A 13,891-nucleotide genomic window follows, 5' to 3' on the forward strand; every position below is an offset into this window, starting at 1 on the left:
GGGTCTGGAAGCTATATTTGCAAACGGGTTAAATAATAATTTTAACATTATATTAAAATAAGTGGCGTATTTTTTTTTGAGTTCTGTCTCCAGCATGGGGTGGATACAAAATCAACAGGAGTAGCTCAAATTGTGCCTATGGCAAGGCAGACTTCCAGAAGGGGGGGTCCAGTCAAGCACTCTAGCCCAGCGAGAGGAACTCTTCCTGGGGAGAGATCTCTGACTGAGACACCCCCAGCCTGGAAGTGGGAGAGTAATTTTTTTTTATTCACATTAGGGGTCTGAAAGCTATATTTGCAAACGGGTTAAATAATAATTTGAACATAATCTTTTAAAAAGTGGCGGTTTTTTTGAGGTCTTAAATGTACATAACGCGGTAGCTGCCGTACATATTGAGTGTACATAATGCGGTAGCTGGCGTACATCTAAAGTGTACATAACGCGGTAGCTGGCGTACATCTAAAGTGTACATAATGCGGTAGCTGCCGTACATCTAAAGTGTACATAACACGGTAGCTGGCGTACATCTAAAGTGTACATAACACGGTAGCTGCCGTACATCTAAATTGTACGGCATTATATGCCGTACATCTAAAGTGTACATATCGCGGTAGGTTATTTTTAATAAATATAACATTGTCTTATGAAGTTCAGCATGTGGCTACCACTGTTACAAACTGTAACCTGTCCTACCAAACATTTAGAGATGTTGCCTGATGCATGTCAGAGCTCCAGCAGGAGGGTCATCGTTCCAGCACTCTTACCCAGCGAGACGCACTCTTCCTGGGGAGAGGTCTCTGACTGAGACCCCCCCAGCCTGGAAGTGGGAGATAATTTTTTTTTTTTTTTTATTTCACATTAGGGGTCTGGAAGCCCCCTAATTTCCCTTCCCGTCCCCTGCCACGCTGGCGTCATCCCCGCTCCGACAGGTTGGTGGCGCCGAAGGAAGGCCCGACGCCAGCGGCAAAGGGAATCTGTGGGTCCTGTACGGCCGGTCCACGTTTCGGCCACCTGGCCCCTCCCAAAATCGCGCCACTTCGACGGACGCGCGGGCTCGGCCAATGCGTGAACCTTTCCCGTTTTTCCCCTCCCGCCCGCCGCGGGCTGTACGGCCCCCCCCCCTGCCTGCTTACGGTTCGCGACCCTACCCCCGGGCGCCACACTGTGGATGGAGCCCGCGCTGCGAGCGGAGAAGGGCCTTCTTTAGGGGGCCGCCGCACGGCCGCCGTGCGCGGCGGCGTGACGGCAGCGGCGCTGGAGAAGATCCAGAAGAACACCTAGGAGTCAGAGATGCTTCAGGACCTGGTGAGGCCTCGCTCCGGGCCGACGTCCCTCGCTGGTCTGCCGGCTGCTTGGACCACCGTGGCCAGCGTCAGGAGTTCAGGCGCTCCACACCTCCTGGACCCTGCCTCTGCTCCTCCATCAGCCTCCTCCTCCATCAGCCTCCTCCTCCATCAGCCTCCTCCTCCTTCAGCTTCCCCCTCCATCAGCCTCCTCCATCAGCCTCCTCCTCCTCCTCCATCAGCCTCCTCCTCCATCAGCCGCCTCCTCCATCAGCCTCCTTCTCCATCAGCCGCCTCCTCCATCAGCCTCCTCCATCAGCCTCCTCCTCCTCCATCAGCCTCCTCCATCAGCCTCCTCCATCAGCCTCCTCCTCCATCAGCCTCCTCCTCCATCAGCCTCCTCCTCCATCAGCCACCTCCTCCATCAGCCTCCTCCTCCTCCATCAGCCTCCAGGCCCTGCTGGCTGAGTCCTGACACCACCCCCCTCAAGGGTCGCCACCTGGCGACCCGGAGGAAGACGTGGAGGGACGAGAGGCGAGGAAATCCTCAACGAGGGATCGATCCGGGATCGCAGAGCCAGGAAGCCAAGACCGCTCCTCCGGACCACGACTAACCCAATCCACGAGGTATTGGAAACCTCTACCTCGTGGACGGGAGGCCACGATCCAGAGGATCTGCCGACCATGATGGTCCTGGGAGAGTGGAGGGGGTTCGGCCGGAGGGCACAATGGGCTGGAGGTGACTGGCTTGATCTGGGAGACGTGGAACATGGGATGGACACGGGAGTGGGACGGGAGACGGAGACGGACGGTGGTAGGGCTGATGACGGAGGTGATCTCATAGGGTCCAGAGAAACGGGGTGACAACTTACGGGAGGCAGCTCGGGAGGGAAGATCTCGGGTGGAGAGCCAGACTCGCTGACCGGGGTGGTAGGTGGAATCGACGGTTCTGCTCTGCGGTGTCTTGGAGGGCTTGGATGGTCTGAGTCCAGAAATGTTTGCAACGGCTGATGTGTTCGTGGACGGAGGGAACGGCGATCTGTTGGTTGTTGTCGGGTAGGAGTGGGGGCTGATAACCTAGGGAAACCTCGAAGGGGGAGAGTCCAGTGGTGGTAGAAACATGACTGTTATGGGCATACTCAATCCAGGGGAGGTACTTGTTCCAATCCGTAGGGTTCTGGGAGGTGAGGCAACGGAGGGCGGTCTCCAGCTCCTGGTTCATCTGCTCTGTCTGACCGTTGGTCTGCGGGTGGTAGCCGGAGGTCAGAGAGTACCGGGCCCCAAGGGCCACGGCAAACTCTTTCCACACCCGTCAGACAGAATCTCCCGGGGAATCCCGTGGAGGCGGAATACATGTTTAACCAGGAGCTGGGCCGTGAGGAGAGCAGAGGGGAGCTTGCGGAGTGCGATGAGGTGGCAGGCCTTGGAGAATCGGTCAACGACGGTGAGGATAACTGACATGCCTTGAGACGAGGGGAGTCCAGTGACGAAGTCAAGTGCAATGTGTGACCAAGGGCGTTCTGGGATGGGTAGTGGTTGAAGGAGGCCAGCAGGGGGTCTGTTGGAGGGTTTGTTCTGGGCACAGGTGGGACACGAGAGGACATATTGTTTGACATCTTTGAACATCGATGGCCACCAGAAGCTTCGGGCTAGGAGGCTTTGAGTGCGATGGATGCCTGGGTGTGCAGAGAACTTTTCGGCGTGAGCCCACTGAATGACACGTGATCTGACGGCGGAAGGGACGTAGGTGCGATTAGGTGGACCGGTTCCTGGGTCTGGGTCTGAGGGGAGTGCTTGTGTGATGAGATCCTTTACCTCCCACTGGAGAGTGCCGAGAACACAGGACGAGGGAATGATGGTGACTGGTTCCTTCTCTGAGTCGGGAGCGGAGTACAGGCGGGAGAGGGCGTCAGGCTTGATGTTCTTGGAGCCGGGGCGGTAAGAGATGGTTATGTTGAATCGGGAGAAGAACAGGGACCAACGGGCTTGACGGGAGTTCAGTCTCTTGGCGGTTTGGATGTAGGAGAGGTTTTTATGATCGGTCCAAATGAGGATGGGCTGCTCGGACCCCTCCAACCAGTGATGCCACTCCTCCAGGGCGAGCTTGATGGCTAAGAGCTCTCTGTCTCTGACATCGTAATTCCTTTCTGCTGGAGACAGCCGCCTGGAGAAGAAGGCGCACGGGTGGAGCTTTTGATCCTCCCCGGACACCTGGGACTGCACGGCGCCTACCCCTGTATCAGAGGCGTCAATCTCAACCACGAACTGTTTAGTTCGATCTGGGTAGATCAGGATCGGGGCGTTGGAGAATCGGTTCTTGAGGCTGGTGAAGGCTGACTGGGCTTCGGGATTCCAGATGAAGGCGACTTTGGTGGAAGTTAGTGCATGGAGGGGGGCAGCTATCTGGCTGTACCCGCAGATGAAACGACGATAAAAGTTTGCAAATCCCAAAAATTTCTGTAGGTCCTTACGGGTGCTGGGTACAGGCCAGTCGAGCACGGCTCAAATCTTCTCCGGATCAGACCGGACCCGCCCTCCTTCCAGGATGAGACCAAGGAATGAAACAGAGGGCTTGTGGAACTCGCACTTTTCGGCTTTGACAAACAGTTTATTTTCCAGTAGACGCTGGAGGACGAGGCGGACATGCTTCAGGTGCTCGGAGGGACTGCGGGAGTAGATTAAAATGTCATCGAGGTAAACAAACACGAATTGGTTCAGGAAGTCACGGAGGACGTCATTGACTAGGGACTGAAAGACTGCGGGGGGCGTTGCATAAGCCGAATGGCATAACTAGATACACAAAATGACCGAGTGGAGTTTTAAACGCCGTCTTCCACTCATCTCCCCGGCGGATCCGCACCAAGTGATAAGCATTGCGTAGATCCAGCTTAGTAAAGATGGTGGCTGACTGTACTGGCTCAAGTGCGGATGAAAGGAGAGGGAGTGGATACTTATTTTTAACTGTGATCGCGTTTAAACCTCTGTAGTCAATGCACGGGCGAAGGGAACCGTCCTTCTTATCAACGAAAAAGAAACCTGCCCCTAGGGGAGAAGATGAGGCACGGATGAGTCCTGCTGATAATGACTCTTTAATGTAACTCTCGAGTGCCTGGCGCTCGTTCTGCGAGATGTTATATAGGCGGCTAGATGGTAACGGAGCACCAGGTAAGAGGTCAATCGCACAGTCATAGGGACGGTGCGGCGGAAGCGAGCTGGCCTGTGCCTTACTGAAAACCTGTCCAAGGTCGTGGTAATCGGGAGGAACTAATTTTAACACCTCGGGATCAACCTGGACGCAGGTAGGTGTGGAGGAGGTTGCTGTAGGTAGGTGCTGCTGATTTTAAGCAACTGGCATGACAACTGGGTGACCATGATTCAATCCGACGGTCCGTCCAGTTAATCTGGGGGTTATGATGCTGTAACCACGGGAATCCGAGCACCAAACGGGCCTGCTTAACGGGAAAGATTAAAAACGTGACCCGTTCACGGTGATTTCCCGATACCAGCAACTCAAAGGGTAACGTGCGGTGCGTGATACGGGACAGGCCATCCCCATTTAAAACAGAAACCTGGAGAGGCAGCTCGAGCGCCACTGTTCTTAAATTAGCTTGCTGGACTAACGAGGGGTCAATCAGGTTAAAATCACAACCGCAATCGATTAGAGCTGACACCTTGAAAGTCTCCAGACCAGAAACGACGGCAGCGGGTAAACACAAACGAGGAGGAGATGATGGGAAGGTCTCAATATGGTCCGCCGGAGCCTCCTCTACAGCCGACGGACCGGCTCTTTTGGCCGCTCCGGACAGTTCTTAATGAAATGTTCGGGCGAGGCACAATAAATGCAGAGTCTAGAACTCATACACTGCTGCCTTTCGTCTGGCGTGAGTCTAACACGCCCCAGCTGCATTGGTTCGGGTGACGAAGGAGGTGGCGCAGTGGATTCGGCGGAACGAGCGGGGGTCCGCTCGATAGGAGCCGGCCGGACTAACGGCGGAAATGCTGGGCGGCTTCTCCCACGCGCTCGTAACCGGTTATCTAAACGCACAGCCAGAGCTATGCATTCCTTGACTGAGTCTGGCTGTTCTACACGCGCCAGTTCATTCTTTAAAGATTCATCTAGGGACTGAAGGAAAACTGATTTTAAAGCTCGTTGCTCCCAGCCCGCTGCTGCCGCTGCAGTGCAGAAATCAATAACATAATCCGCCACCCGTCTACCCCGCTGACGTAAGGTGAGAAGCCGCTGAGCGTCTTGGGACTCATCTGACTCGGCGGCGAACACAGAACGAAACTCTGAAACAAACTCATCGAAAGTGCAGTTGAACTGCTGGCAACTAACGAAATGGGCTTCGGCCCATCTAAGTGCTCTGCCCGTTAATAACCGGAGAACGTACGAGATCTTAATGTGATCTTGGGAGAAAGTCTGAGGTGAGCGATTAAAGACTAGGGAACACTGGAACAGGAAACCACCACATTCACTAGTCTCTCCGGAGTATTTCTCCGGAGAAGGTGATGACGTATCATGCCCAGACTCCGGTGGTGGAGGTGACGAAGGCTGGGAGGCGGGGTCTGGTGACGCGGAAGCAACCGGTTGTCAGCTAGTGCTAACCATACCTAAGAGCTGGTTCATCTGTGTGGTTAAATTCTGGAGCTGGTCGTGTAGCCCGAACACTGTAGATTCTAAACCTTTAATACGGTCCTGTTGTGCAGCTAAAGCCTGCCCGAGTGTGCCTGTGGGATTAGTTTGGCCAGAGTGTTCTTCTGTCATGGTTGGCTTTATGTATTTTGCCCACATGCAGAAGCACACTCGGGAGAAGCAGGTGAAGTTTAAAGGTTTTATTTAAGAACCAGGTAACGGGAGGATTCTGCCTCAGCGGAGGCAGCGTCAGGTAACGGTCAGGGAGCAGGAAACCGGGTCGATCACTGGGGAAGAACGAGACAGAGGTTAACTGGGGAAACGTGGAGAGGAACTGGTCTGACTGAGCTGGATCTGCTGTAAGACGCAAGCTTACCACTTAATGGACGGAAGGCCGACCGGGGAGGAAGCGGTGGGGACTCAGCGCTAGCCGTACGATGGTGGCCACAGGTGTCCGGGAGACCAGTGGGTTGAAGGTGGGGTTGGGTCCGAGCAGCACCGGGAAATCCAGATGTCCAGGACAGCGAGAGGAACCAGGTGACTTTCCGGAGATGGCTGGGTTCCAGGGGAGGGGAACCGACTCAGGAGGAACCCGGTGGCTTGCAGGAGAGACCAACACCAGACGGAAGATGACGATGCTTGGAGCTCCTGCCACGAGAGACTTCACAGGGTCACGAGAGGAAGAGAGCTGACACGAGGAGGTACCTGGGAGACACAGAGGTGAGTAATTAGTTCCTCTAAGAAACAGGGAGAACGAGAGGCCAAGGCTTGTCTGCATACCACAACGGTAACACTCTGGCATCCTCTCGCTGTCTGCGTGGTGTTTAAGTAGTGCCTCCCGATGCCGCTCAACCGCCCGCAGGTGTGTGGGCTCCGCCCACCAGTCAACCCAGAACACCTGTGGAAAGAGTCTGAGGCAGCAGAGCCGGCAGCAAGCTGCACGGCCCTGCTGGCTGAGTCCTGACAGGTAGAGAAATAGAAGTTAGAGTTGGGGCTGCTTTCTCTACTAGATATATTGTTGAGAATAGTAGCCCACAAGGCAGTGTGTGTAGCCCAGTTCTTTTTAATATAATGATAAATGACATTTCTGATGAGATAGATGGTAGTAAAGGGAAATCTTTATTTACAGATGATGGGGCTCTGTGGGTGAGGTGTCTTTGAGTCATTACTTTAGAACAGACTCCATAAACAGTTTTCTGGTCCATAGTGGATAAAACCATCTTCTGTGGGTCCAGGCTGGAGAGCAGAGGTCCACTTTGTTCCAGGAAACCAGGATCCAGGATCAGGCCAGGAAAGGAGTCCATGGGGTCTGGTTGGCTCTGTCCCTCACAGTAGTCACAGAGCAGAGCGTTTCTGTTAGCGTTTTTATTCATCTGGACCAAGGTTCATTTTTAGTTTATTATTTGCTCTTTGAGTGAAGCCACCACTGAGTTTGGTCTCCATGTTCACAGCATAGAAACAGGCCTGCAACGTAGGGTTAGCTTGGGTTTTACCGGCTTTAGCTTTAATTAATAAGCATTTAAGCAAATACTATTAAACTGGGATCTCAGATTGACACCCTGAGGGTCTTTATTTTGCTGTTGTATGCAGAGCAGTGCTTGTTACTTGTCTTTATTTAAAGGTCCTAAAGTACATTTATTTTATTCGCCTTATCATTTTCCTAAATAAAGGGGGGAGGGGGGTGTTAACACTTTATAACTTGTGTCAAATGGTGATGATTTAGTCTGTGCCTCATTATTCCAGTGTTCAGTGTTTAGTCCTAAAACCTAATACCATGCATAGATCTGTAGTCCACGTTTGCACTGCAAGTTTGCTGGTTCAAATCCCACAGGCTCCTGCCCTGGGTCCCTGAGCAAGACCCTTAGAGCCAGAATGCTCCGGGGCACCACCCAGTGGCAGCCCACTGCTCCCTGAGGGACGGGTTAAATGCAGAGGACACATTTCATTGGTTTCCAAAGATGTGCTGAAAAATGCAGATGATTCTTATTTAGTCCAAAGCTCTGAGCTGCCCTCAGGTCTTCAGGAAGGCTGATCCACAGCTGAGGGCCGCAGGTGGAGAAAGTCTCCTCATGGTAGGTTTTAGTTCTCACAATGAGCCACCAGACACACAGAGACCCACTGAGAACAACTGAGCCAGGATGATGGAGAACATGTGAGGCCAGCAGCAGAACATGGGACCAATGTTCAGTGATCAGGGACTGAAGGAGCAGAACTTTAACCAAACGCCATGTTTCCTTAGAGAAAAGCCTCCATGCAGGCTGCTGATTTAGCTTGAAGATGAATCCAGAACAATATGAGCTGAAACTGTTAAATGATCCATGTTTAGAACATTGTGGCTCTGAGAACCACTGTTCTAGCAGAACCCTGAGCCAGACTAGAAGACAGCAGCATTTTAAACAGACGCCAGAGCCATCAGACGTAAATATCCAGCAGCAGCAAGTGATCATGGATCGATTTATGTTCAAGTTCAATTCAATTCAATTTTATTTATATAGTGCCAAATCATGAAACATGTCATCTCAAGGCACTTTACAAAGTCAAGTTCAATCATATTATACAGATTGTAGAAAGAGAAGCAGAGTTTATTGTTGGCTGCTAATCTCCAAGCTCTAGTGCCCCCCCAACCCTAAGCCCAGAACATCTTCATCACCAGCTGCCACTGCTGAGAACCACACCTTGATCTGGACCTTCACACGTCATGATAACATGTTCTGGTTCTGCTAGCTTTAACTCTTTAAATCAGTTCTACTGGATCACATATCAGACATCAGTTCATCATGTTTCTGGGACTTTTACATTCAGGGACATTCATTTTCTACATTTGATCATTTATTTGTTCATGTTTCAGCTTTAACCTGCATCCTGGTGGCTTCAGCTCACATCTTTCATTCTTTATTCAGATTGCAGAGCTTCAATTTGTCAGAGATCAGCTGGGCGTCTCTGTTCTCTGCGCTGAAGTCCAACCCGTCCCATCTGACAGAACTAGACCTGAGTGGAAACGTCCTGAAAGATGCTGGAGTGAAGGAGCTCTGTGGTTTCCTCCAGAATCCCCTCTGCAAACTACAGACATTGAGGTCAGACTCCATGTTTTAGTTCTGATATCTGTGATGTGTTGACACTAAACTGCAGACATCTGGCGAATATTCTACTGATCCACACCGAGGATCTTCATTGTAGAGTCTGCTTTCTTCTTCACTGCTTTGCTCCAGTTAAAGTTTCTTTCTTTTTCTAACTTTCTGTCAGGATTTATTCAATAATCAGCAGAAAACATGAAACAATGAGCTGAATTTCAGTTTAGAGTTGCAGCTTTTATCCAGAACTGAGGAAGAGGAAGAGAGAAGAAATAAAATAGTGATGTTTCATTTATTTGAAGGTTTTTAATCTCTTTTAACCTTCATCAGGTCAGTTTTTCTCCATTTTCTACAGGATGATTTTAAAATAATTGAATAAGTGGATCTAATTCAGCTGAAAACCAAAGTTCAGATCTTCTATTGTAATAAATCTTTGCTGAGTTTGTTCCTGGACTTGGAGCCAGTTTTTAATGTCTCTCTGTGTAACTGAGTCTGAGCCCTGATCTCAGGTCTGAAGCGGACAGCATTGGGACCCCCAGTGTGTATAAATGCCCCTCATGTGAAGCGGCTCAGAGGGGATTCAAGCCAGTTTAGAAAAGTGAATTTCAGCTCCTGAAATCTATAATCCCTGATTGATGCTTCAGCACTTTTAGAAGCTCTGCAAGGATTCTACTGACTAAAACACTCAGACACAACATGTCACAGTACCAGGTTCTGCTTCTGGGAGCTTCAGCTCCTAAAGTCAGTTTACATGAAATATTCTCCATGACATCATGTTTTTATGGCTGTGGAATCATTAAAATAGTTAATTTATCTGCATTAATCTCCATTTGTTCATATTTGCTCCACAGTTGCTGCTGACTTGTTTGTTTTCTGTGAAACTTGAATAATTTGGCTGCAGAAGCTGAGTTTGTATTGGTGGAGCTGCTGGTGGATCTGACAGAGGTGAAGAGCTGAAGTCAGCAGGGCTGTCATTTAGAAAGCTTGCTCACACTAAATGGAGCTGAAATGTGCGTACGCCACTTTCCACCAGAAGTTAGGATCTCTAAAAATGAACTTGAGGGGAAAATGTGTGGTCCTCATACCAGCTCTGACCCAGGCGTACGCTCATTTTGGAGACGGGGAAACTGGAGATGCAGATGGTGAAGTGGTGAATTACAGCCAACCTGCATGAGGATTCCTCTCATTAGGGGTCTGGAAGCTATATTTGCAAACGGGTTAAATAATAGTTTTAACATTATATTAAAATAAGTGCCGTATTTTTTTTGAGTTCTGTCTCCAGCATGGGGTGGATATGAAATCAACAGGAGTAGCTCAAATTGTGCCTATGGTAAGGCAGACTTCCAGAAGGGGGGGTCCAGTCAAGCACTCTAGCCCAGCGAGAGGCACTCTTCCTGGGGTGAGGTCTCTGACTGAGACACCCCCATCCTGGAAGTGGGAGATTACATTTTTTTTTTTTTATTTCACATTAGGGGTCTGGAAGCTATATTTGCAAACGGGTTAAATAATAGTTTTAACATTATATTAAAATAATTGGCGTATTATTTTTGAGTTCAATTCAATTCAATTCAATTCAATTTTATTTATATAGCGCCAAATCATGAAACATGTCATCTCAAGGCACTTTACAAAGTCAAGTTCAATCATATTATACAGATTGGGTCAGATTATACAGATTGGTCAAAAATTTCCTATATAAGGAAACCAGTTGATTGCATCAAAGTCCCGACAAGCAGCATTCACTCCTGGGGAACCGTAGAGCCACAGGAAGAGTCATCTGCATTGTACATGGCTTTGCTGCAATCCCTCATACTGAGCAAGCATGAAGCGACAGTGGGAAGAAAAACCACCCATTAACGGGAAAAAAAACCTCCGGCAGAACCGGGCTCAGTATGAACGGTCATCTGCCTCGACCGACTGGGGTTACAGAAGACAGAACAGAGACACAACAAGAGAAACAAAAAAGCACAGAAGCACACATTGATCTAGTAATCTGTTCTACATTAGATGGTAATAGCAGGTGAGCCGTCTTCTCTGGATGATGTCACAGTTAACAGAACGCCAGACCAGGTGTACCTACTATGAAGAGAAAAGAGAGAGAACAGAAAGTTAAAGCAGAAATGACAACACATAATGCATAATTGAAGAACAGTAGAACTCAATATAGTGAGAAATTAGATCCTGATATACTCCAGTAACCTAAGCCTATAGCAGTAAAACTATAAAGGTAGCTGAGAGTAACATGAGTCACTAGTTATAATTTTTGTCAAAAAGAAAAGTTTTAAGCCTAGTCTTAAAGTAGACAGGGTGTCTGCCTCACGGACCAAAACTGGGAGTTGGTTCCACAGGAGAGGAGCCTGATAGCTAAAGGATCTGCCTCCCATTCTACTTTTAGAGACTCTGGGAACCACCAGCAGACCTGCAGTCTGAGAGCGAAGTGCTCTGTTAGGAACATACGGGGTAATCAGAGCTCTGATATATGATGGAGCTTGATTATTAAGGGCTTTATACGTTAGAAGAAGAATTTTAAATTCTATTCTTGATTTAACAGGAAGCCAATGAAGGGAAGTTAAAATTGGAGAAATATGATCCCTCTTGTTGATTTTCATCAGAACTCTTGCTGCAGCATTTTGGATCAGCTGAAGGCTTTGAACTGCATTTTGTGGACTTCCTGATAGTAAAGAATTACAATAGTCCAGCCTTGAAGTAACAAATGCATGGACCAGTTTTTCAGCATCACTCCTGGACAGAATGTTTCTAATTTTGGCGATATTCCGGAGGTGAAAAAAGGAAACTCTGGAAACCTGTTTAATATGGGATTTAAATGACATGTCTTGGTCAAAAATAACACCAAGATTTTTTACTTTATTACCAGAGGCCAGGTTAATGCCACCCAGATTAAGTGATTGGTTAAGAAGTTTATTTTTTGAGAACTCTGGCCCAAAGATTAAAACTTCGGTCTTGTCAGAATTTAGATGCAGGAAATTTAAAGTCATCCAGCTTTTGATGTCATCAAGACATGACTGCAGTCGAAGTAATTGATTGGATTCATCAGGATTTATGGATAAATATAGCTGAGTATCATCAGCATAACAGTGGAAATTAATCCCATGCTGTCTGATAATTTTGCCTATCGGAAGCATATATATAGTAAAGAGAATTGGTCCAAGGACTGAACCCTGTGGTACTCCACAGGTGACCCTAGAGTTTGAGGAAGATTTATTATTAACATGAACAAATTGGAATCTGTCTGACAGATAAGATTTAAACCAGCCTAATGCTTTCCCCTTAATCCCTACAGTATGTTCAAGTCTTTGTAGGAGAATATTGTGATCAACTGTATCAAACGCAGCACTGAGATCTAACAGGACAAGTATAGACACAAGTCCATTATCTGAGGCCATGAGAATATCATTAGTGACCTTCACCAGAGCTGTTTCAGTGCTATGATGAGCTCTGAAGCCTGACTGAAACTCCTCAAGTAGGTCATTACTTTGTAAATGTTTACAAAGTTGATTAGCAACTACTTTCTCAAGAATTTTAGATAAGAAAAGAAGATTAGATATAGGTCTGTAATTTACTAACTCATCTTGATCAAGAGAAGGTTTCTTAAGTAAAGGTTTAATAACAGCTACTTTCAAAACCTGTGGTACATATCCATTTACTAAGGATAGATTAATCATGTCTAAAATAGTGCCACTGATCAAAGGGAATATCTCCTTAAACAACTTGGTTGGGATTGGGTCTAACATACAGGTAGAAGGTTTAGATGAAGCTAAAATTTTAGATAGCTCAGAAAGCTCTACTGCTTCTAAACAGTTCAAACACTGCGCAGATTCTAAAGATTCCTCCAATGCTGCCTCACTTACTGAGGACGAGGTAATCATGTTTGGGAGGATGCCAATTATTTTATTTTTAATGGCATCAATTTTATTTATGAAGAATCCCATAAAATCATTACTACTAAGAGCTAAGGGAATGGATGGATCAACAGAGCTGTGGCTCTGGGTAAGTTTGGCAACTGTACTAAAGAGAAATCTAGGATTATTTTTATTCTCTTCAATTAATGATGAAAAATATGCTACTCTAACTCTGCGGAGGGTCTTGTTATACAACAATAGTCTGTCCCTCCAGATTAAGTAGGATTCCTCTTGGTGTGTAGAGCGCCATTTTCTCTCCAATTTCCTAACATTGTGCTTCAAGGAACGCAGCTCTGAATTAAACCAAGGAGCCAGCTTCCTGTGAATAATCACCTTCTTTTTCAAGGGAGCTACATTGTCTAATGCAGAACGCAATGAGGAAGTCACATTGTTAGCAAAGGTATCGATTTGTGAATGGGAAGAAACAGCAATGCTGCCATCTACAGGGCATTTCTGCAATACTGAGGATATTAAGAAGGGGACAGACTCTTTAAGTTTTGATACAGCATTATCCGATAAAAATCTACTATAATGGAACCCTCTTTTGGGGGTGGAGAATTCAGTTAGATTAAACTCAAATGTTATTAAAAAATGATCAGACAGGACAGGGTTGTGAGAGAATACTGTTAATTCTTCACAATCAATGCCATATGTCAGAACAAGGTCTAAAGTATGGAGCCGAGAGTGCGTCGGTTTATGCACATTTTGAACAAAACCAATTGAATCTAGGATAGTTTTAAAGGCTACACTAAGGTTATCACATTCAGTGTCAACATGGATGTTAAAATCACCCACTATAATAACCTTATCAGTATTTAACACCAAATCAGATAAGAAATCTGACAACTCATCCAAAAACTGAGTGTAAGGGCCTGGTGGACGATACAAAACAACAAACAGAAGAGGTTTTATTGCTTTGCAGTTTGGATGAGGGAAACTGAGGGTTAAATGTTCAAAAGAACTGTAATTATTAGTTGGCCTGGG

At 47.6% G+C, this 13,891-nt stretch overlaps 1 protein-coding gene and 1 long non-coding RNA gene across 2 annotated transcripts in view; one reads left to right on the plus strand and one right to left on the minus strand.

The window, feature by feature from the left end:
• The window catches only part of LOC118560104 (protein NLRC3-like), a 48,254-nt gene that overhangs the window by 19,699 nt on the left and 14,664 nt on the right, over positions 1 to 13,891 (plus strand). The window contains exon 3 of the mRNA XM_036130826.1: positions 8,817 to 8,990. Within this exon, the coding sequence (XP_035986719.1) occupies positions 8,817 to 8,990 (174 nt within the window). The remainder of the gene's footprint in view (positions 1 to 8,816; positions 8,991 to 13,891) is intronic.
• On the minus strand, positions 6,102 to 8,256 carry LOC118560105. The gene is made up of 2 exons (XR_004929074.1): positions 6,697 to 8,256; positions 6,102 to 6,621 (listed from the first exon to the last, which is right to left on the minus strand). It is a non-coding gene; the product is annotated as an uncharacterized LOC118560105 (long non-coding RNA).

Source organism: Fundulus heteroclitus, unplaced genomic scaffold, assembly GCF_011125445.2.
Source record: "Fundulus heteroclitus isolate FHET01 unplaced genomic scaffold, MU-UCD_Fhet_4.1 scaffold_387, whole genome shotgun sequence".
Lineage (NCBI taxonomy): Eukaryota > Metazoa > Chordata > Actinopteri > Cyprinodontiformes > Fundulidae > Fundulus > Fundulus heteroclitus.